This window comes from Serinus canaria, chromosome 2 (assembly GCF_022539315.1).
Source record: "Serinus canaria isolate serCan28SL12 chromosome 2, serCan2020, whole genome shotgun sequence".
Taxonomy (NCBI): Eukaryota; Metazoa; Chordata; class Aves; order Passeriformes; family Fringillidae; genus Serinus; species Serinus canaria.
In genome coordinates this window covers 66,143,652-66,167,781 of record NC_066315.1, presented here as the reverse complement: position 1 = coordinate 66,167,781, position 24,130 = coordinate 66,143,652, and the positions used below count along the sequence as shown (strand labels likewise).

The 24,130-nt window shown below is 39.4% G+C and overlaps 1 protein-coding gene across 1 annotated transcript; it reads right to left on the bottom strand.

The window, feature by feature from the left end:
* Positions 1-135: 135 nt before the first annotated feature.
* TXNDC5 (thioredoxin domain containing 5) lies at positions 136-22,987 on the bottom strand. The gene is made up of 10 exons (XM_050971108.1): positions 22,749-22,987; positions 18,099-18,248; positions 15,296-15,401; positions 13,906-14,002; positions 11,477-11,592; positions 9,322-9,408; positions 6,503-6,643; positions 3,639-3,721; positions 826-955; positions 136-279 (listed from the first exon to the last, which is right to left on the bottom strand). Exons 1-10 carry the CDS (start codon positions 22,970-22,972, stop codon positions 157-159), a joined length of 1,257 nt encoding a protein of 418 aa, XP_050827065.1. The 5' UTR covers positions 22,973-22,987; the 3' UTR covers positions 136-156.
* Positions 22,988-24,130: the final 1,143 nt, after the last annotated feature.

The following is a 24,130-nucleotide window of genomic DNA, read 5'->3' as shown; positions in this document are numbered from 1 at the left end:
AAGGGGAAGATACCAAAGTTTAGTACATTCAATTTTCTAGAAACAAAGAAACAAAAAAATGCCCCACCCCCAAATACACTATTTGAAAATTAGCAAAGATAGAAATCCTTCAGCTACTGTACAGAGACAGCCAGGGACAGAGCATCCAGACTTTTATTACAGTTCATCCCTTGCCTGACGCAAGACAAAGTTATGCAGTGATTCAAGGTCTCTCGTTCCGTTGTGTTCACTGATTTTCTTTCCACCTCGGAAGAGCAGAAGCGTAGGATAACCACGCACCTTCAAAAGACAATCACACAAAAAAAAAAGAAATTTGCTATTATTGTTTAAATTTGTATCCATCACTCATATTTACCTGATTCTGAAAAGCCATCAAACCTCTCTAAAACAGTAAGTCATTTTAATTTAAAAAAACAAATCCACAGCAGAACTTTCAATGCCAACCTGCAATTTCTGAACATTTTTAAGAGAATGGGGTAATATATGTTCCTCTAGGTTCTTGGAATGACAGCCCTCTGTCTTCAATTGTCTGCCTAACAGCTCTTAAAGACATTTTTTTCCTAGGAACAGAATTCAGCATGGGATACCGCAAGACAGCACTAAGTAGGGACTTCCTCAGCTTTGTCCAATAATGAAAATGACCAAGCCTGAACAAACAGTTCAGGAACAAAATTATGTCACCAGGTGCCTCTTTTTGGCTAACAGAGACCACAGCTGTACTGTCACCAGGCACCTGGAATGCAGCAGCCAGTTGGGCTGCACACTGGAGCCTCCAACATCTGGTACACAATACTGTCCCCTTCATTTCAGAGCTTTCACACTTACAGAAAATCTGTTGCAGACGTTACGTTCCACAGTGCAGTCCACTTCTGCTATTTTGACATCAGTCAAACCTGGAAATTGCTCTTTGGCAAGGTTCTCCCAGGTTGGAGCCAAGTTCTTACAGTGACCACACCTAGAAACAAAGGAGGGAGATTTGTTTAGCAGATACACTTTCTACTTTATCTCTACTGTCATGCTGCAATTGCTGTAAGTTTAACTAGCAGCCTTTCCTATCCCCTAATGATTTGGCCCTCCAACTCCCTTGCACTATTATGTCAGTAAATTCTTTTTTCTAAGAAAAGAAGTGATATTATTTAAGTTAAGCACTGAAGTACTTTCTGGCCTTTGTTAGTCTTGCCTAGAATGGTATTCTAGATCTCGGTACATTAACATTTTATCCCACAGAGGAATATGAAGCCAAATAAAGACAAGCACAGAGAATATTTAAATGGAAAAAAAAAGATCTCTTGGAAACAAAAATGCTTTTAGGAAGACACAGAATGTCTGTAGAATTAATTTTTCAGGTAGCATATGCCAGTCATGCTAAAGCTACACAGACCGAGTTTTAATTCGTTAAATGAGATTTTAATTTCCCTATTAAATTTCTTCCAGTTCCTAATGGCCTCCTTGACCATTAGCATTCATTCTGTTCATATTTTGAACTTGGCTTAGTCAAGTTCCTAATGTGAACTTCTTACTGCCTTTAAGAAGAATTCCCAAAGCACTTTAGACTTTAAATCTGCATTGCTCATACTATTCTAACCCAGCTGCACCTTAATTGGGTTATTAAAACAGACCCATAATTGCCTCGAGGCTGGATCAGGGCATTTACAAAAATAATGAAAGATGTCTCAGCATAAGTTTTCTTAATGCAAGCCAGTGTATATTTAAACTACCTTGTTAATACACAGTGACAGTATAAAAGCATTTCTGACCATGCACAAAAACTACTAGAACAGGATGATTTTGTGCTTACGATGCAAGTTAACATTAATATTTATCCAAAACTAACTGAAGGGCAGAACTAGAAAGCAACATAATAGTGTTTGCTGAGCCCTACAGAAGTTAATCCATTTGGAAGAGAATATGGTCATTTATATGCAGAGCACTACAGGCAGTCACAAGCCTGACTTTCAGAGCCAAAACTAGGATATGAGTTACATAAATATAGGAAGCATTTTCCTAAATGGCTTTCTGAGTGTTGCAGCCAGGCAGCACACACTGGTGACTCTACATCCTGAAACCACTGGTTCTCAGCCTGCCATCCAGCACTGAGCCTATCTGTGAGATCCAGCAGCATCCCACGATAAGCTCATGAGACGAGGACATGGTATTGTTAATAAGAGACAATCAAACGGGGAGGAGAAGCTGCTCTTGAGCACAGGGGTGAACTGAATTTCCCAGCCAGTTCTGCAGGTGGGGCAGAAGCAGCACAGGCACAGACTCAATCTAAGTTCCTCCCAGTACAGAGGGGATAAAGGCAGTGAGGAAAGAGCAGTAAAAGATGAGGGGCGTGCACGCAGGACATTTCTTAACCCAGTGGTGGCAGATACTTGCTCACATCCAAAAGCAGATCTTACAGATGGAAGAGAGCATAGCAGTGGTTCTCAAGCAGCAAAGGGTGACAACACTGGAAAAGCCTGCAGCACTGAGCTTAAGTGAAATGAAATGCTCCCAGGTATTTCTTGCCTACACTAAGAAACATATTTATGCCTACTGTTGAAGTTAAATGGCAATATTTTGAGATGACTGAGCAAATCTAAATAGGGGTGGCATTTGCTTGTGTGGCTTTGTAATGGGGCCTTTTGTAACCTAAACAAAAGATCTTTTTATAATTTATACACTGTGTTAATGGAATGCTAGTGAAAATCAGAGATGTGTTATCTTTCACACAGTGGGATACAGCTTAAGTTTAATCTCTCCCCCTACACTAGGCTTCCTTCTGTTGGCTAAAAGACCAGCAATGGATGAGCAAGATGGCATGCAAGTTTCATTAAATTTGTAGAGGCACAAATAAGATGAATTCTATAAACCAGAGAGAAAAGTGTGAAAATTTCTTTTTGTCTCAGAAAGGGAATGGTAAGAAAAAGGGGGAAATACTACTTCTACAAGTTTGTAATAATGAGGTCTTAACCCATCTGGGGTCCCAGACTCTGCTAGATATAGTAGGAATGGCAGATGCCAGATGTGACTTTCATTCCCCCCTCCAACGTGTTCCATTGAGTATCTACACCTACACTGGGCACTCTTACCTTGGGTCCCACTAAGAAACATACTGCATGAACATCCACGCTTAAGAACATCTTAAAATTGTCACTTGTGCAAATTAGTTTTTGGACAGTTATTTGAAGAGTAACAGGCAGTTAATTATCCATAGCTCAACAATCTGTATCAAAATTCAGGTGCTCCAATGAGGCTTCCAAGTGAGGCTGGAGAGTGCCCTAAGGCCAGAATCCTCTCCTTTCTCAGCACTGAGATATGGTGATATACTCCCCTCATCTCACCCTAACCCAGGGATAGGAACATGCTGCACCTGCAAAGAAAACTTCACTCTCCCTGTTACCCCAGCAGTACCTGGAGGCTGACACGGTAAAGCTTCTGTGTCAGCCTTTCCACAGAGAGGCAGCTCAAGGGAGCTAAACAAGACTGAGCCTTTTTTTGCTGTGACTCTTGCCAACACACACATTCTTCAGCTAATTCACAGTTCAGATCAAGACAACAAATACAGTACTACAGCTCAAAGACCTACAGCAACTATTGCACTCACATCTTAGGCCAGCAATAATCCTGAACAGCAACAGCTGCAAACTTCTTACCATGGAGCGTAGAATTTAATAAAGGTGATTCCCCTAGCAATGGTTGCATCAAAGTCTTTTTCAGAGAGAGAGAGCACTGCAGCCTGCCCTCAGAAAAAAGAAAAAGAGAAAAAAAATATCAAAACATTTTGTATATACAACATCAGTCTACTGAGCTTTTACATTCCTAAAAGGGAAACTGGAATTGGAAAAGATAATATTGTTGGTAATATAAACAAGAGTAGCAGCAGCAGACCTGCCTTTAACTTCTCAGCAACTTTCCTTCCCTAGAGACATGCTGAGAAAAGAGTGTTTTACACTGAATCTCATCCATAACTGGAGAAACAAAGCTTTCCTATTTTCAAAGGATTTGCCTGTATCCAGATTTTGAGTAATTGTAAAAAATCACCTTAATTTTAATACACTATGTTTCAAGGAACAGCCCTTAGAGGAGTTGGCTTCAAGCAGGTAATGGCCATCTGAGATTTTAATGAGGTATTCAAGGCACACAAGTGATGTCTAAGAGCTGCTCTCTCTGTTCTTTCTTCTCCTGCATTGCATTTACAGAAAAATCTGTTACCAAAAACACAGACTTGCCTGTCAAGAGGATATCACAACACCACACTTGAATGGATGCCAGGAAATGTTTCTACTCCTGATAATATCAGGAGCAAGGGAATGATGGGAGGAAGGCACATGCTTACAGTCTCACATGAGAGCATGGAGCTGAAACTTCATTTTTTGTGTGAGACCTTTAAGGGTGGGAGGGATTAAAAACAAATAAATGTACCTCATGCCTATAAAAGCGTCAAAATCAAATGAAATTAAAGGAAAAACAAGATTACAGCTGACAATATTATCCATTCTATTTTAACCCCAGTAAGTTTTGTGAAGCCAAAATTAAATTTGAAAATCCAAATTATCCAGTACCTTTAAACATTTCTGTAAACAACTGTTAGTTCATGGAATTATTTCACTGTGCTGAAGTGTTATTACCTCTAAATAATTGTTCAGAAATCAGAAATTATACCTTTATACTTTCTAATTATTAAATAATCAGAAATAATTAAATGAAGCAAAAAGCAGCACTGTGCTTCTACTCTGATTTTCCTAAATGGCTATCTAAAACTGATATTCCAAATATAATATACAATCTAAGATACAATATGTGAAAACCTGATTAATAACGACTTCCCCACGATTTGCACAGTAAAACAAATTTGAAAGCTCTGTAGATTACTATCAGAATAGCAATGTGAACTATATAACCACAAAAATAATTTTAACATCAGATATCTCAATTTTAACTTTGTGTCTCAAAAAAAGACATCTAAGGCAATCACATAATCTGAGCATCTGCTGGTCACACTGCCTTAATCCACGGGGATCTTTTTTTAAATGATTTTAGCCACGTCTGACAGTAGAGAAGTCTCATGGATGTAAAAGTACAGCTTCTGTAAAAGGGCTGGCAAGTACTTGGGCTATATAAGACACAGGGGAATCCAAGTAGGGGCTCAACACTGGCACACAAATTTGGAGTGGGAACTCATTGCCTTTGCTGCCTGTGGTCAACTGATGGCAAATGCAGTCGCTGTTTGCTGGCTACAGGGGCTGGCCCCTTGTTTCAAAATTCATGAAAACAAGGAGTCAGGGGGTCTGAAGATAAAAGTTGTAAGGACAAACTGAGTCCTACACTATGTCTACTATTATTTGGCCAAAAAAAATTCCCCCAACAATCCCTTCTTCCTTGTGTGTGTGCTGGTGAATGCAAGGCAGAAGAGGGAATTTGTGTCACATGTGGTTTGTGTTATTTCTATAAAAATAGAAAGACAACTAATTACTTTCGGCATTGTACTAACACCAGCTCATTGGGATCTTCCAAATATGAGGTCAATTAAGAAAATAAAAATTGAAGAGCATGAAAATTGCAAATCTATGTGGTCTGTAATGTTTGGTAAGCCACTTTATGCAAAATGGGTAATGCTGCTGGAAAAGTCAGCTGGGAAAGGTAATATTTTCCTTAAAGAAGCCGCATAGAAACTGCATTTATATTAATAATATTGTTGCCTAATTATATAAGTTCATTCTATAGCACAAGGGAGTGTAAATCCCTGTCCCTTATTTTATAGGCAGAAAGTATGTTCTGCACATTTCATGAAAAATTATGTTTGATATCCATCCCTAATTTCTCAGCCTCACCAATTTTTCATTCATCTCCAAGAAAAATGACAGATGAAATTCCAAGGGGATTAGAAAAGACAGAAAATTATATTCCATGTACTACAATTGTATAAAGGTTATTTCTGCCAATTTCTTCACAACATAAGCCTGTAGCTCCAACAACCAAGATAAAAATAAGTCTCCAAATGCCAAAGAGTTTTCTTGTTATAGGGCACATTACCTTACCATTTCGGTACTGGTCTTTATAATCTTTGTTCATTGCTTCTGCAGATAGATTTCTAATATAGAATCCTGGCTTTTTTTAGGGCTTAGCAGTGTGTACCATCCTCCTGGATTCCAGTGATAATCTTGCAAAAAATGTTCATCTCTATAGTGGTGAAATATGCTGTCATACAGACCCAGGTGCCTGAAGTTCTACTGGCCAAAAAGACCACATATATGCCTATATCTAAACAACTTATTGCAACCATAAAATAGGAATCAGAATTTTTTTTCCTTCTCCAATTCATCAGGTTAGTAAAAGTATCTCTAGGATTTGGGATCTGATTCCACTCATCAGTTACTCAAAAAAACAATCAGGGAAGTATTTGGTACAGTTTACATCCAGAAATTGTTAAGCTGTCAGAGAAACACATGGAGGACTCAGACAGGCAGCTAAAACAGTCTGAGCACCTTACATTGCTGCAGAGTGCAGCAGCACTTACCTCAACAGGGGTGGGCTCTGCAGGTGGCTGTGGGGCTTCAACAGGTTTATCTGCTGGTGGCTCTTTCCCAGAGCTCTGCAGTTGGGAATCCACGTATTCTTTCAAGGAATCAAAATCCCTCTTCCCTTTGTACTGGTCACCCTACAATTAGCAAATAGTTTGTGCAACCCTCTATGTGCAGTTGACAAAGCAAATCAATAATTACTAGTGAAACATAAGATTGCCAAGTGTAAGCAAATAAATAATATATATGATTATCTAGTTCTTAAACTTCTCTATGACATTCCATTCGCTCCATGTCTTCAGCTTCTGCCACAGATTCTTCAGTACCCAAAAGAAACAATCTAACATTCCCTTGAAATGAAAGGTATTTTAGAAACATAGAAGCAAATTTTTGAAACATTTCCACTTTGACCTTCTGGTCTCACCCTAGTCAACTTTTTAAAAGTTTTATTTTTTTTTTAATCAAACTCTACTACAAGGAACAATAAAATACCCTCTGTGGTTTGGGTGTGGTCTCTGTTACCCTGTGAGCTCTAGGCAGCACTTTGACAGGGCTGAAAACTTTAACTTGCCTGTCTCTGGACTACACAGTCATTCCTCTGGCCTACACACTTGCCACAAGTCCTTGGAAAACCCAAATAGTAAGGCATTGCACTCTGGGCACCTAGGTTCACCTGGGTGCAAGAAACAACAGCAGCCTGCTGCAGGGCAGACATTTCCAATGGCACCACTCTCCCAAAAGTCTAATCCTATTTTTTAACCTGCACATCAAGCAGTCAGCCAGCCAGATCTTTGAGAGACCAGAGTTTACCTTGGATGCTTCCCCATATTTCAGGTACTTTCCAAATCCAGAGAACAAGACAATCAAGAGATCGTCAGAATAAGAAATCAGAGCACTTGTGAGCAGCTTTTAGTCTCAAACCCACTGTTGGCCCTCTGCAATTTGGCTCTTGCATGATTGCCCTCAGGGCTGTCTGTAAAAATTAGTATTAATTTTCCTGTTCAGAAGAGAGATCATATCTTTGAGGCATTACATATCTATTTAGGATAGAATTCTTGAGATGTGGTCCTATGTCGTGTGGGCTGCAAGATGTATTTCCTCTTGCAGATGAGGAAGACTCTTTGAAAACAACAGAAAATCTTCCATACATTAGGAGGAAGAACAGACATCTCTTCAACTTTCCTTTATCATTGGAACTCTTTCTACACATTTTCCTTCTTTTGTAATTGATATTTCCTGTAACTACTGCCCCTTTCCTGGCACTGAGTGTCAGTCAGTCCCTAAGGAGCAAGAAGCCTGTACCTGTTTGTTTGTATTCATGTCAGCAGGGCAGGGTCAGGGTTCCTCCCAGAGTATCTGCTGCATCTCACCAACAGCCGTGGTGTGATGCCAGACTTCAGTTATGGCAAAGGGGCTGAAGGTACTACAGACAAGGCTGGATGAGTGAATCAGTTCTCCTCCTTCCCCTTACTGACCAGTATCATAGCTGCCAGACAGGTCGTTCTGTGTTTTTTCAAATCTGTTGTATCAGCCCATGGAGGAACATGTGATTTTGGTGGCAGTATTCTACCAAGGAATGCCACACTGCCAGTGGGGAAAGAGAGTTTGATGTCAACTGAAATACATTGTTCAGATTAATGGCCAAGGTTCAGCTTTACCAAATACAACAGCAGTGATTTTTTTTCTTTCACTGCACTCTTGTTTGAAATAACTCCAAGGAACTTCAATTATTACAACACTTAAACTAAAGTTTAATTAACTAAAAACCTCTAGCCTTGGACATGCCACCATTCTTGATTTGAGCACTCCCTCAGCTTCCAGTTGTGCTGCTTGAGAGGTCACAAGGCTGCACACTTATGTGAATCTGGTTTGGATTCAAATACACAGGGGCTGCTTCATTTAAATTCCCTAGTGTCTGATCTTACAGGGGTGCTTGTACCAAACCTCATATGGTACCTACTTGCAGCCAGTTTCTCTTCAGAGTGCCAGAAAATGTACACAAGCAGTGGCCACTAAACTGTTTCAAGTAACAAAACTTAACGTTGCTGATACTGCAAATGTTCAAAAATGAATGCAAGATGAATGGAAGAAAACCCTCTCTTCCTTCCCCGTGCCAAGAACTTAGCAGGTAAGAGCTAGAAGTGTAGTCCTGGGTTCTCTTGCAGGTCTTGAATATCCATTGAATATATTTAACTAATCTTGAAATTGTGAAATATAGTATGGATAACACTACAATTTATAATATGTTTATTTACTGCTGTTCAGGTATGTGGGATTTATAAATATTTTATCTCCCCATAATTTCAGAATATTTTAGTTCTCTGAATTGCTGCACGGAAAAATGTCAACTGGGCCCACAAGATTCTCACTCACAGTGTCATGTGAAATGTTTGGGTTTATATAAGAAAGAAAATTTGCATCTCTAGACATCACTCAGCAGATGGACACCACTTAGAGATGAGACCCTTCTGATAAATGTTGTGAAAATTACATACTTTATTATTATTTCTATTTCAGGTATATTATTGTGTTTCATATGAAGTAAAATACTATGATAAAGTAAACCCAGAATTCTCTCACACAGCAGCATAACTGGAGATCCTGCTTACAGATTTATGAACATTATATCAGTTCTCTGTCTGCAAAACAGAGAACAAAAACCTTTATCTGTGCACAAAGTCTACCTCTTCTAGTACCCAAATGAACATCCAATATCTTCTCTCACAAGCAGATTTTTTTTTTCCAGAATGTAAGCATGGTCCAAATATTATTCAGAGAAAAATGGTGTGATTTTTTGCTGAACTTGCAGACTCACCTTTTCACCATTCCTAAACCAGAGGAGTGTGGGATAACCACGAACTTGGGCCTCAGAGCAGACTTCATAATGTTGGGTACAGTCGACCTACATTTTGGGAATAAAATCCAAAACTATTCAGTGCCTAAAATAAACATACAGCAAGCATCACAGCTGCCCTTGTTTAAAAGCTTAGAAAAATACAGGAACAAGCAATACAAGGCTTGGCAAAACTCAGTACCAAGTACTGTCTTGAGAATGATCATGTCTGCCTTCCAAACAGTGGTTTGGTTGTATAATTGGGAGGCCCTGTGTGTATTTGATTGATTTATTTTTTTAAGGAGGGATTGGGGAGGGAGGTATGGCTAGAAGGAAGTAGCAGCAGTTACAAAGAACAATGAAGACATAATTAAATATTTCAATTAAAAAGTACTTGGTATTCTCAGCTAATAAAATCTGTACATGGACAATGAGACACAAAACACTAATGTGAGAGAGCTTTAAAGCGAAGACATACTGGCTCACCCATTTTTTAAAAGACACTCTTTAAAGACTTCAGAAGGCATGTAAACAGTTAGCAAGTGAACTGTGTTCCAAGGGAAACTCCAAGTGCATAGCAACATTCAATTCTAATATATTCTGTAAAGTTACTTGTTTAGAAGCTTTTCACTGAAGATCAATTCTAAAGATTAAACAGTGTTAAGACAGTATTCCCCCAGATTAGATGAAGGTCATAGTTCAACCTTCTTAGAAAGGGTTGTGTTTCCTGTTTACTTACAGACTTAAAATCTTAGCCAAGACATGCTTTAAGATATATTTCACAAGCTATACAGTTACATAAAATTGTCTAGGCATCAAGACGAATCTTAGTGGAAGTATTAAACAGCAACTCTCAGTAATACAAACTGCAAACACCACAGACAACTGATTAAAACAGAAATTTTGGAAATCTCTTGTTTATTTTTCTCTGGGTACCAGAGAACAGTAACTTCATAAAGATACTTAAGCAACAATTTCATCAGACAGCAAACAAGAGTATCAAAAATTACAGAAAGATTCAAAGGAGAAAAAGCTTCTGACATTTCATTCTCAGAGGGAATCTAACTTTATAACCACTAGGTCTGAACTTATACATATTTGTGTGTCTTCTGTGAAGTTCAACTGTACTTATATCTATCTATATGTATGTCTCCTCTAAAGTTCAACTCTGCTGGCCTGTGCTGTACATGTACAGCCTACCTGAATCAACAGATTTTCAAAAGCATTTAAAAAAAAAAGTCAAGCTCATCCCTCCTACTGCAGCTGAAAGTGCTGTGAGGGCAAAGGCAGGGGAGACAGCAGAGGGAGAGTCCCTCTGCAGGACTGACAGTACTGCTGCCATGCAGTATTTCAGGCCAGTGGAACCACTGTGAAAGTTTAGGGACGTGGAAGTTGAGCCCGGTCCGATTTCCACAGAGGGATTCCCATCATGAGCCACCTGGACTTAGGTATGGGTCAGCAAATAAAGCCAGTAACTGCAATTGCCAGACCACCTCCATACCTCTGCACAGTAGTCACTCCACGTACAAGTAACAAGCTCCCATGGTAAATACACCACAGAACCTGGTTATCAACCCTAAGGGAAATAGTAAAGCAGGACAAGGTATCAATTTTTAAGGTGTAAGACCCCACCTGAAACCTTTTAAAATTTTTATGGGGAAAAAGAGGAAAAAAACCAAAACGAACAAAGAAATAACTCATCATAAATACCCAGTAGGGCTAAAGCTTGCTAAGGAATCCAATGCTGCAAAGAACAAATAAGAAGCCACTTTCCCACTTAATATAAATACTGAAGTCTATCAAGTTCTGACAAAGCAAATGAATAATAAAAAACAAGTCTCAAAATATTATTTCCTGCATCTGAAGTAGCAGACTTATTCCCAGCTCTCTGAAATGCAGAGAGGCAGCTCTATTTGCAACAGGGCTTTGCTTAAAATTGGGGAGGTCCTGTTAACTGTGGATGTGCGAGAAAAAAACCATGACACTCTCAAAACAAAAATACAGTGACTATAAAAGGATTTAAGAGGTGACAGACAAAACAATTGTGATTTGCAAATCATAGCACAAAAGGCATGATTCTTGGCCCAAACATATGTTGACACAAACCATATTTTCAAACTAAGAGTGCTCCACCTACCTTACCAATTTTGACAGTTTCTGAATGCTCAAAGACTTGAGCCAGCTGTTCCCAGGTTGGGGCCAAAGCCTTGCAGTGACCACACCAAGGGGCAAAGAACTTGATGAAGTGATTACCTTTAAAGTTTAAAAAGAAAAAAAAAAAAAAGAAAAGAAAAAAATATTTAGCTAATTTGGAATGAACTTGGCTGCAATTAAAGCCGAGGTACTAATCTCAGGCTGCAAATTTATCATGGTATTTCCTGAGTTAAAGATAGGAAACACTGTGAATCAAAGGCCAGGACAAAATACTTCAGCAATTAGGTTTTCAATACTGTATGTAGTCCCACAGCGCTGCCAAATTTCCTGAAAATTCAAACAGCTTCACAATCTCAAGCCAAGAAGTGAGGTATTAAAACTGATACTTTTAACCTAACCATTTACCGTAGTGTTTAATTCTACCAGTTGCCCTGTTACAGAGTAGAAAGAACTACCAAGGAATATATGTTGATAACAGCATAAATTGAAGTAATAAATTTCAACTTAATGCAATGGTGTTTCCTAAGAAATTATTAAGTCCATTAATTACCTGAAAAATGTTGTTCAGTTTTCCATTTTTCTTTTGCTACCCTGCTCTTTGAATTTTCATGTCAACTACTCAGAAATTTCTGTCTTTAGTAGATGTTCATGGCATTTTATGCAGAGGAGAGTTCCTGTGCTATCTCCTAAGGTTTAGTTTAAAAGTATATATTATTGATTGCACAGAACCAGAATACACAATTTCTTTAAATTAAGATTAATTAATTCAAATTGCTGCACATTTTTGCATACATCAAGGCGAGGCTCTGTTTAATGAAATAAAAATGAACTTAATTAAAATAAGGGAAAAAAATTAATTTGCAGGAAACACCAGCAACTGGAGAAAAGCTTTTTAGCAGAATTATTCATAATCTTTTGAAGACTGCTTTGGGGCTGATATTACTTGAATTAATTTCTAGTTTGAAGGCTTGTTCACAAAGGAAGGTCAGCAGAAAGGCAATAAAAAACAACCAGGAAACAAACTGCAGTAATAGTGTACTCTAACTTGACTGGTCTGCATGTGGAAGACTTTCAAACTGATTGACACGCTTTGTATTGGTTAAGTAAACTGCAAAATCAAACTTCCCATGAATTAATGAGAATACTAGTCAAAATTAGCTATTCTTATCATGTACTCTGACATACTCTCCTCAATAGAAAACAACATAATTTATTTTTGTCCCAGAGCAGCAAAAAGGTAAAAGGAGGCTATTTAGGAACAGAAGTCAACTTTGCTGGTGTAACTGCTAAGGCTCACATTAAATATAAGCACTGAACTTCTCATTACTGAAGTCAAGAAAGTACAACACATTTACAGATGATCATAAACCTGTTTAAACATCAGATATGACCATGAGAATGTCTCCTCTATGAAGGCCAATGGATACATAATAAAAACACTTAAAACATTTACAATGCACTGAACTTTACAGTCTGAGAAGGTAGAATATGCTTAGCATATCCCTGATGGTTTAGAGGAAAATTATTTGAGAATTTTGATTGAATTCCACATTAAGCCAGACATGATGGGAAATTTTAAGTTAGCTGCACAAAATGCTGTTTTACATATGAAAATATTTCTACTGAGCTAATGGTTACTTTAAGAAGTTCTGGTTTTACTTCCCTAGTGATTTCAAATGGGCAAACATTTAATTTTATCCAGCCTTTCTTTTTCAGATAACAGATGGAGAAAGTGGGATCCTCTGTTGTCATGCCAGCCCAAAGTTTGTATGCTAAGATTTTGCTCATTGTCTAAAAAAACATCATGTGAGTGGTGAAATTTCCCTTATTAGGTATCCCTCCTGGCATTAATTTTAAAGCTTCCAGACAAAATATTTTTTAAAATAGCCAAACAGACAAAGTGTTTTGCCCACATTAATTCTGGAGGAAGGAAGCTAAACAATATCAAATAAAAGGCCAGACTGGAGTGAGATGGGGGCTGGAAGGAGGAAGCGAGTGGATTACACTTATCCAGAATAACAACCTGGGAGGAAGAACAAACCAGCACCTAGGGAAGGAAGAAATGGGACTTGCAAAAACATGAAGTGGCAAGGCTGTGACTGAGCAAGGAGCTCAGGAAAAGAGACAGTTTAGTAAAGCAAGCCCCACTAGCTTCTTCCCTTGGGTGAGGAGCCATAATTTTACTGCCTTCTGAGTGCTGTACTTCAACTTTCTTATAGTTTGCAATATGTAATTTACTCAGAGCATTTTTACATATTTTACATAGTTTGCCATGTAGTTACCTCTTTCACTAGGTATTACTGGAAAATAAAAGTGAGAAGGAGGTGTCCTGAAAACAAACATTTCTGGTGCAGACTTCCCACTACTAATGTCTCTGTAACCAAGTTTCTCTTGTTTGGAAAAAAGAGTTACCTTCTGCTATGTGCATCTTGAAATTGTCTGCTGAGAGTTCATACATTCCCTGCTTAGGTTCAGGGGCTTTTGGTGGTTCTGCATCAGCTTCAGGGTCCTATTCATGAGAAAAAATAACTTTTATTTCTCTTCTACAGCAAATACACAATATTTTTTCTTGTATCATACCATTGTGTGATAGTGCCATAGATTCTGAAATTTTAAATTCCTAAAGCAATGTCCTTACTTAGCTTGATTTAGGTACCTAATGTTTCCTAAAAAACAACTACACGAAAGCAAAAGGTGAAAAGGACTGCCACATTAAAGAGAGTTACCAGAGTCTGTGGAATACCAGTCTTTCACTGTGCTCTAGTACAGTCTCTGTGCTCTAGTACAGGGCACAGTAATTGCTGTAGCATTCATTGCATCACCATATATTAACACACTTAAATTATATAACAGCGCCTCCAGAGCATCACACATCAGCCACAACTGCCATCACACCCATTTCAGGGGTCTTTGGGCTATTTAAAAATAGTGCAAAAGCTATTTTCTGCTCCCCTAGCGACAGAAGGAACGCTGTCTACCTAATGACCTAATGGTGCCATGAAAACAGCAACAATGGAAATAGAACAAACAATATATGTAACTTGCAAGAAACTCATGTGCATTTCAGCAAAAGCAAGTGGATACTTTCTAGACTCTAACCCTAGAGCTGAAAAGAATTTTTTAGGAACCTCAAAGTGTATTTCTTAAAATAACTTAGTATTTAATGTTCAATTATTAAAAATACTATGTTTGTTTAAATGTAATCACATTCTAACTGTGTTTCAGCAACCACTAAAGTTCTCTCTTGATGAGAAACAGCAATCAAAAATTTAATTTTAGGCAAGGCTTGGCTCCTGTATGTGAATGATACCCCTAAACTTAAGGATTTTCCTAGTGATGGTATTAGCATATCTTACTTAACTGATCATTTTAAACCTTTTCTTTAGGCACAATATTATCAGAAGGTAACTCAGCTAAAGATGGTATCTATGTTTTAAGAGGTAATTAAATTCAACACAAATGCAATTTATAATGCATTAGAGCTAAATTGCTTTACTTACTCTAGAAACATTATGGCCTACAGGTGTCAAATGAATTGACAGCAAGGACTGTATCTTAAAATGTCAAATGTATAAGCATTAAAATTGCATTATGTACTGTAATTTTACAAGCAGGAAACAGAGAGCAGGTCACAGGATGACAGTTTTAATTACTACTCTGACTTACATGTAAGCTGTTTCAGATTGATACTGCAACCTGACTTTTATTCTCAGGAGCAGATTTCGTCCTGGAAATTGAAATCTAACTTAGAGAAATGATAGATAAGTAAGCCTGCAGAAAAGATTATTTCCTTTTCACTTACAGATGGTTCCTCATTTAGTTTCTCCAGCATCCAGTTTTCCAGTGCCTGGAAGTCTCTAGGGCCTTGGTATTTCAGAGGTTCTTGTCCCGGTTTAAGCAACTTTAGCCTAAAGGGTCAAAATTGAGAGAAGAGTGAGGCAAAAATTTTCACACAGGAAACATTCTCAGAAAGATAACGTGCTTTGCTAATCCATGGCAATGCATCTCAGGCTGCAGTACCAGATCTCTTGACTATTAACATCAGCATCAGGCAACCCTTTCAGATTAAAGTATCGTGGCTAGAACTTAGGACTCTTTTTCTTTCCCATGTAAGCTTTAAGGAGATTTTTAAAAGAGAAAATAAGACATACCAAGTTAAAAATCAGCATAGTGTAATATTACTTTGATCAATAAGAAAAAACAACTTAAAAATTGCAGCATTCAGTTCTATGAATCCTATTTCAGTTTGTCAAAGAGCATCAATTTTGTTTTGTTCACCTCTCTCCATCACCAAAGGAAAAATATCTAGTGCTCGTTTCCCAGAAATTTCTTTCTCACCTTTTGTTCCCTGATTGCTGTTGTAGTGTGGGGCTTGTCATGTGGTATGGAACTGATTAAAACCACACTGAGACAAGTCAATAAGACAAGAGGATAAGTGACTTCTTGTAAGCATCCAGACTTCATGATTGCAACATTCATTAATCACCATCAAAACATTCTCATAGACTACGTAAGTCTTCTACTACTAAATTTTAAGAAAAAATTGGAAGTATATTTAATAGAGGTGTGATACTGAATTCTGACCTAGTCTTATTTTTTAAAGCAAATCAGAGTTTCAGTCACCTAGCCCTCAGTTCCCCTTGACAAGCTGTCATTTTGTACTGCTTCTTTAATTTCTTGAAATGTTTCTCTCTCTTCTTGTTCCACAGTTGGAAGAAATGAACATATGAAAGTGTTTAAACCACATAATGCAAATACATTCAAAAGAGATAGGAGCTCCCACTGTTTCTTCTTTTCAAGGTACTCTTGAATGTGCCTTGTGATGACAGAAAGTCAGAATAATAAGGAAGGGAAAAAAATGAAAAAGAAAAATATCTAAGACACAAATCCTGGCAACACTTTTTGAAAAGTAACAAACAAATTCAGGTAACATCTTAAAAAAAAGCTAGCTGCACCTTTATTTTCTGCAAACAAGGGTAAATTTTGAGAGAGTATTTATTTTGCACCACCAAGTAATCCTGAGACAAATGTGATAGGAAATGCAGGGACCTGCTCAGCCACTTTTTCTCTGAGAGGATGAAAAGGGGATGCAGTCTTTCCTTTGACAGGTGTTTAGGAAAGCAGTGTAGGGATCAGCATAACCTGGACTTGCAACAATACTTCTGCCTGGGGAAACTGTGAAATTTCCCTTGCTGGAGGTTTTTAGAAACAAGCTAGCTCAAACCTGACTCAAATAGAAAGAGAACTGTTACCATGAATTCCCCTTTATTGCTATATTTCTATACCTAGCAGATGACTGCCTTATTATTTTTAACTTTTCAAATAGATAAAAGCAAGCACTAACTATTCCTATATATTCAATGACCTCAAAGAGGAGGGAGGATAAAAAACCCTCCAGCAATTACACATCCATTGATTTTTTCCTATGCAAAAATCTCTGCCATTCTATTCTAAGAGGAACAGCACCATAATATAATCTATGCAAACAGGCAATGACAACCAATGCTCACATGTGAAAACAGAACTGTAATATTCATTCTTTCTTGCTATTTGTAGTGGAAGCAAGACACACACTGCCCTTAAGGACAATTCCTATCACAGCAAGGACTGTGCTATTTATAACTCTCAACTTCTACTCAGTCACACTCATCGGCGTCCAAGTGGGTGCAGCCAGGAGCAAATGAAAAGTTCAGGCTGTTGCTGGGGTTGGCAAAAACACCAGACAAAGTGAGCAAAGGCAAGGAAAAAACTGAAAAATTCAGGCTGTGGAAGGGCTATAGATAATCATCAATACAATCTCCACTTATCCCCACTAAGATGAATAATTAATGAAGCAGCTGAAGGGATCCCATCCATATTTGCAAGAAGCTTTAAAGAAGACATGAGTGAAAAATAAATCCTTTTGCCCCTTTTCTGTCAGTCTAAAAGGGAACACACATCTAACCCAAAGGCACTGACCTCTCATGTATACTCTAGACCATACTCTGCCTACCAAAGCTGAGGTAGTAAGACATACATCCTTGATAACAGCATAAACACAGCAACCTTAAAATACTAGACCAATATAAGCAAATTTAGCTAGGAAAAAATCCACACAGTATCACCACTGCTATGCTAAGTGATACTATTCATTTATTGCTTTATGAGCACTTAGTTCACTAAAAACCTAAGAGACCACCTATAATGCAATTATGAAGGATGCAGCATACTGAAATACTTGTGGCAAGTTATTTTCAGAAGTACTGTTAGCAGAAACCAGCTCTGTCATGCATATCACAGCTGCACAATGTACTGTTGCTTCAGAAAGAGGTTCTCCCACACAAAAGAACAGGAAAATTCTGGACTTCAGTTAAACACAGCCACCTTCCAAGACATAAAACAGCTTCTTGAAAGAAAAAAAAAAAAAAAAAAAAAAGCCTAAGAGTACTATGTATCACATGATACTTGGCAACATTGCAAAAAAAGGCTTAAAATGAATATAGCAGTCCAAAGGGCTACAAAGAAACCCAGCAAAAATATAGCTTAGAAGTCAGCTTCAAGAAATTGGCAGATGATCATGGAAAACTAAAAAAGAAAAATAGGAGCAGTCTTCTTTCTATACTTACGTAGGGTATCCTCGCACGCCAAATTCAGAGCACAGTGGGATATCTACAGTGCAATCCACTTTAACAACATAGACCTGTGGGTTTTCCATGTTGTTGTATTTATCTCCCAAATCATTCCAAGTTGGCTGGAGGCGCTGACAATGTCCACACCTGTGACAGAAGGGACAAGATACTGTTTAATAGCTGCTACCACTTAGAGGGGAAATGAGCCCATGGAAACCTCATATGCAGAATGGTGATTTTGATAAATTTAAACAAATCTTTAAATCAAATGTAAAATCAGTTACATCAGAAATCTTCCATACTCAAGCACTGTTACACTAAGCAACAACAAATGCTATTAAGAACTGCAGCATGCTGCAAACACATCTCATGTAAAAATGACCAATATTTGAGAACCTCTTGCTACTCTCCTTTTACAGTACAAATCCTATAAATACACCCTGAACTTAGTAAGGCTTAATCAAAGCCCTTGTAGGTCTTCCAGCCTTCTAGAAAAATCCTGCAAGGTTGCCCAGCTTTCTTTACATTCTAATATTTCAAAATTCCTTTTTTTTTAGCAAGTAGGTAAGAAAATAATAGTTGCTAGCCTCTTTGTAATACCACCTGCACTTCCATGCTTCAGAGGAATTGTAACACACAAGTCAAGAAACATCATATCCAATTTCGTGATACAGTTTCCCAATATTTTGATGATCCTTGTGTGTCACTTCCAGCTCAGAATATTCTGTGAAAATTCTCCCATCCTGTGCTCTGCCCCAGCAGGACACCATCAACTCTTTATACCTGCATACACACAGAAAAATGGCCTCATATAGTTCCTACAACAGCACCTCCCCAGAAGCAAAATATTACTATTATTCTTCTCACTGTTTTCCTAGTCTTTCAAATCATTATAGCAATACTCTATTCCTCAAAGTATGATGGAAAGTTTTAAGGAATGGATTTTCACTTTTCTTTAATGGCTGCTTTTGCCAACCCTCCAAGACATCTAAAAAATACAAAGCTGGAGAAACAGAAAATATTCTCAGAGTGACAGTATGAAAGCAGTTATTGCTTGGCATGACCTACATCTACTTTGTAAGTAAAAATTAAATCACCAGTAGGACTTTGGAGAACTTTGCTTGGACTTAAAATAGTTTAACTCATACAAGTGATTTTGAGTACAATTGTAGAAAAGTTGCACGGATTCACACCTTTCTCTCCTGAGATCATTGAGAGGAAAAAAGACCAACCAACCAACCAAACAAACAAACAAAAAAGCCCCTGAGATTTACTTGAAGAATTTTTTCTGATCTTAATAAGGTCCTGTAACAGTCAGGCACAATGGGTCACACATGCTCCCCACAAATGTGGCTGAATACAATCTCCTATGTGATCTTCTTCTGAATTGTCCTAGTGAAGGGATACAATGTATTATTATTAAAATCAAATATTCCTTAAATATTTAACTTCTGACTGAAGTCCCTCCATGGTCAACTCCTTCACAGAGCTTGAATTAAGAGGAGGATTTTGGATACACTGATCCCTTCCCCTAGCGGATGCAGTGATTCAAAACACCAAATGAATACTGGCTGGTGTTAGAGAACAGAGCATGGAAAACCAGGTAAGGGAATCCCAAGTAATTAACCTCCTGTTTTTTAAGCACAACAGAGCTTCCTTGTCCCTACTTAACACTGTGATCTCTGCAATACACACCCCTTTCCTTCCTTCTTTGGATTATGGAAGCTAAAACTGAGAATAAAGCAGGAAAAATGTGCCTATCTGAATCAGTAATCGACTAGTTAGTCATTCCCAGTTTGAAAAAAACCAAAACAGTATTATATAGAAGGAAATACAAGACAGTCCCAAAACCACTTTCTGACGTTTCCAAGGAAATATATATAAAACCAAGGAGGGCAAAATCAAAGAACAAGACCATGCACTATCACAGGCTTCCCTCAACCCCACGTACCTACACAGTCCTTCACTGCTGCTACTCTACGACACATCAGTGGGGCTGGAGGAGCTGCTGGGGACAGTGGAGACCTGGGTGTCAATGATGAGTTCTGTTCTTTTATCCCTACATAGGCTAGGAAGTTGTAAGCATCCACAACCTCCACTGGCAAGCACAAATGAAGATCCAAAAGAGACTAACACCGACATTTCTGGGGTCCACTAGTAGAGCTTAAGCTCTGCAGCCAGCAAGGGCAGCTCCACAGTAAGGTACAGCTCAAGTCCTTATCCAGTTACAAACACAAACATGGTATAAGCAGCCCAGGACCAGTTTGCTCTGCACAGAATTCAACTGAAGTAAAATCCAGCCAACAGTGTTCTACTCAATAACTACAAACTCTGGTGATCAATTCTGCTGCAGCTCAGTGGACTTGCCAGGTTTACCAAGTAAGAATATATGTTGAAAAGACCTGTAAGAGTCAAAATAATGAAGTAAAACTACTCAGTTGAGATGATTTCCTGCTAAGGAACCAGGGGAACCTCCCTCCTCTGCAGAGATGGAACTGGTATGGCAAACAACTTAAGAATACTTTGTGCCACCAAGAGAATAACCTTCTGTCCCAAGTGTACCTACTAAGTGGGACAGCCTTCTGAACAAAGGTCTTATGACATCTGATGGCAAGTGACTTGGAATGCGCTCTTCTTGGAGTATCCTGCCATCTTTGAAACAAATGTAGAACCCCACCTGTACCACCACTGTTTCTGAGTGAGGCCCTCAGCTACATTTGTTTCGAGAATCTGGAAGAGAAGGGTGGTGCTGGCTCTAACCCAGCTCTTACTGGTAGCATTGATGGTGCAACATTAGCAGCACCCACACAGATCTGAAAGAAATCCCAGCGGAATGCTGGGCTGTTTGCTGTTTGCCTTGGAACTACAGACAACAGCCTGTGGGAAGCATTGGCACATCACCTCAGAGACTAGGACATCACCTCAGAACAGGACAAGAGGCTCTAACACAGACTCCAGGACTGTCAGGCAGCCCACCCTGATCCCACTGACAATTAAACTACAGGTGTAGCGGTATAAGCACCTCTCTCAGGCACTTGGATGCTCCCTTTGTTCTGCTCTTCCCTTGGACCTGAAACCTGGCCCTATTGCCATCTGTCAGGAGCCATACATCCAGACCAAGGGCCCTGAAGCCAATGAACCAGAGATCTGGAAGAGATTTGTTAAGGATGAGAACATCCAGAGAAGCTGCAACAAATCTGGTAAACACAGTTCCCTCATACTTAAGTTGAGCAGAGATCCTCAGCCCTCCCAAGGGCACAGTGTGATCCAAGTGGGCAAGGCCAGCGCTCCCTTTGATCTGTGCTGAGGATGTGCAGCATACACTGGATGCTGCAACAGCCCTTTTGGCAGAGGGTCTCCTACAAACAGTAGGAGAAAGCCTCTTGGGATAAGAGAAAGCTCATCTGGTTTTAGGGAGGTCTGTGAAAGAGTCAGTGAAAGGGTGGACAGATGCAGATATCACCACCTGAGCACAGAAGAGAGCAGATGACTCCTGCTCTGCGCAGGCACTTCTCAGGCCTTACTGTACTTTCAGGCAAAAGTCCTTCACCAGCAAGTCAGGCGTCATCCACTGTTGTGATCTTCAGAGAACAAAGGCATCTGCTCTTTTCAAGCTTTTACTTAACATTTTCACATGGCATAAATAAGTCAATGTTAATAACAAAAAAAAGTTTTCAAAGGAAATGCTTTCCTGCTATGGATTTCAAAGACTCTCACATGCCTAAATGGCACCACGTCGCAATGGATAACTTTGGATCAAAACATAACTTTTGCACATTGCTCCCTTAACTTTATTTTATCTAGATGAAAGAAAACTTGTGAGGAAAAAAAAAAGTAAAAAAAGAAACCTAACAACCCTAACAATAGAACTCTTAATAACATCTACTGGATATCAGTAAGATAAAAAAGGGTAGGGTAAGAGGCAAAGAAAAGAGAAGATTATGAACAGCCATAAAAAAGACCCAGGGATGAGAAGTACTGTGCTCTTGACTAGGAATATCCAGTAAAGCACTGCTCCCTCATTCGTCTCAACCATTTTCGAGCCAAAAGTACCGGTCCAGGACAAAAGCCCAGTGGATCTCTCACAAACCTAATAACTCTCCAGCTCTCCTACACCTGTGGCCTCGGGGACACAGCACGGCGGTTAACACAGCAAATTTACCCTTAAATTTCGTGTATGCAAAGAGAGCATAGATTCTGCAATGAAAGCATCTGCGAGCTTAGGCTGGGAGACCCAGGGTGAGTAAGTGACGGGGGCCAAGCTGCGACTGCTCTCGGTCTCTTTGAGGCACGCCGGAGCGACTCCCCCGCAGCCCCGGCCGGGGGCGGCTTCGGGCGCCGATGGGTCGGACCTGATGATCGCAGAGGTCTTTTCCAACGCAACTGAGCCCGGGGCTCCGTGACGGGGGCGGCCGCCGCGGCCAGCGCCACGCACACGCGGGGGTCCCGCTCCCCGTCCCAGCCCTTCCCGGCCCCCGGGGCTGCCCTTCCCCGCCAGTCCCGCAGCGGGGCTCGCGGCAGCGCGACCCCGCGGCCTCCCCGCCGGCCCAGCCCGGCCCGGCCCCGCCACCTCCCCCGCCACGTCAGCGGGGAAGAGGCGGGCGGAGGGCGCGGGCCGGGCCGGGCCGCGCCGCGCTCGGTACCCACCACGGGGCGAAGAACATGACGAAGTGGGGGGCGGCGGCGGCGCCGTGCCGCAGCATCTCCGCGCTGTAGAGGTGCCGCCCGTGCGGGTCCCCCGCCGCCGCCGTCGGGCCTGGACCCGGCTCCGGATCCGGCTCGGCCCGCGCCGGGCGGCCGCAGAGCACGGGGCCGAGCACGGCCAGGGACAGGAGGCGCCACCACGCCGGGCCGGAGCGGAACGGAGCCATGGCAGAGCCGGAGAGAGAGCGGGCAAAGCCCCGGGCGGCCGCTGCCGCCTCCGCCCCGCCCCGCCCCCCGGCCCCCGCCCCCGGCCGCCTCCCTCCCTCCGCCTCCCCGGGCACCCCGCACGCACAGCCCTGCCTGGAAATACACCGCTCCATAAAAGCCCTGTCTGTCTAGCTCGCGACGCCTATTTTTTATGTCCCTTATTAATGAAATTGCTCTATGCGTCCATATTGAAGTCTTAAATAATTCCAGATTTTATACTTTTTTAATATTGAAACATGCTCATTTCTGAAAAACCTTAATTTATAAAATTATTTAAATACCATATATTTTCTATTTTTTATTATATTTTATGATATTGATCCTTAAATCTATATTAGAATTTAAAACAATAGTAAATTTTGTATATATCTATAAAAATATATAATATATATAAATAATATAATATAATATAAATAGAATATAATATAATGTAATATAATATAATATAATATAATATATATAATATAATATAAATAATTATATATAATATATATATTATATATAATTATATATTATTTATATATAATCTAAATATATATCATATTTATATTAATCATATATTTATTATATATAATATATATTATATCATATAATATATTAATATATTAAGAGAAAAAAATGAAGAAAGAGAATAGAAGATGTAATAGAAGATCAGTAATAGAAATTGAATATGATAGGAAGAGACTAGACGATAAGATAAGAGAAGATAAGATAATATAATAGAATAAATAGATATAAGAGCTAAGATATTGTTATGAGATAATTAATTTATATTATGACTGAATAGTCATAAGGATTATAGATAAAATTATAATGATATATTATTATATGATTAATTTCTTTATTCTAATAATTATAATGTATGATTTTATATTAAATTTTCAAAAAATACTTTTTTGTATATATATTTACACGTGCACAGGTACTGCAATGAAGCTTTTTGTGCAATAAATGAGTGATGAGAAGGCAGGTGTGGTGGTGCCAGCCAGGTCAGTAATGGTGCTGTGCCTCTTGGAGAAAGCCTGGCCCCTGAGGCTCTTAATCCCAGCTCCATGCCCAACTGGAAAGAGGTCTCCATCCCCTTGGCTTGGTTCCCTTACTTCTGAGGGAAGGGAACA

What these genes read in the sequence shown, in the direction of transcription:
- TXNDC5 (XM_050971108.1), bottom strand. Translation starts at nt 22,972, where the DNA reads ATGGCTCCGTTCCGCTCCGGCCCGGCGTGGTGGCGCCTCCTGTCCCTG. An exon ending in ATTAAATTCTACGCTCCATG is followed by an intron (nt 956 to 3,638) that starts GTAAGAAGTTTG and finishes CTTTGTTTCTAG; the next exon opens with GTGTGGTCACTGTAAGAACT. An exon ending in ACGTCTGCAACAGATTTTCT is followed by an intron (nt 280 to 825) that starts GTAAGTGTGAAA and finishes TGTCTTTTGAAG; the next exon opens with GTGCGTGGTTATCCTACGCT.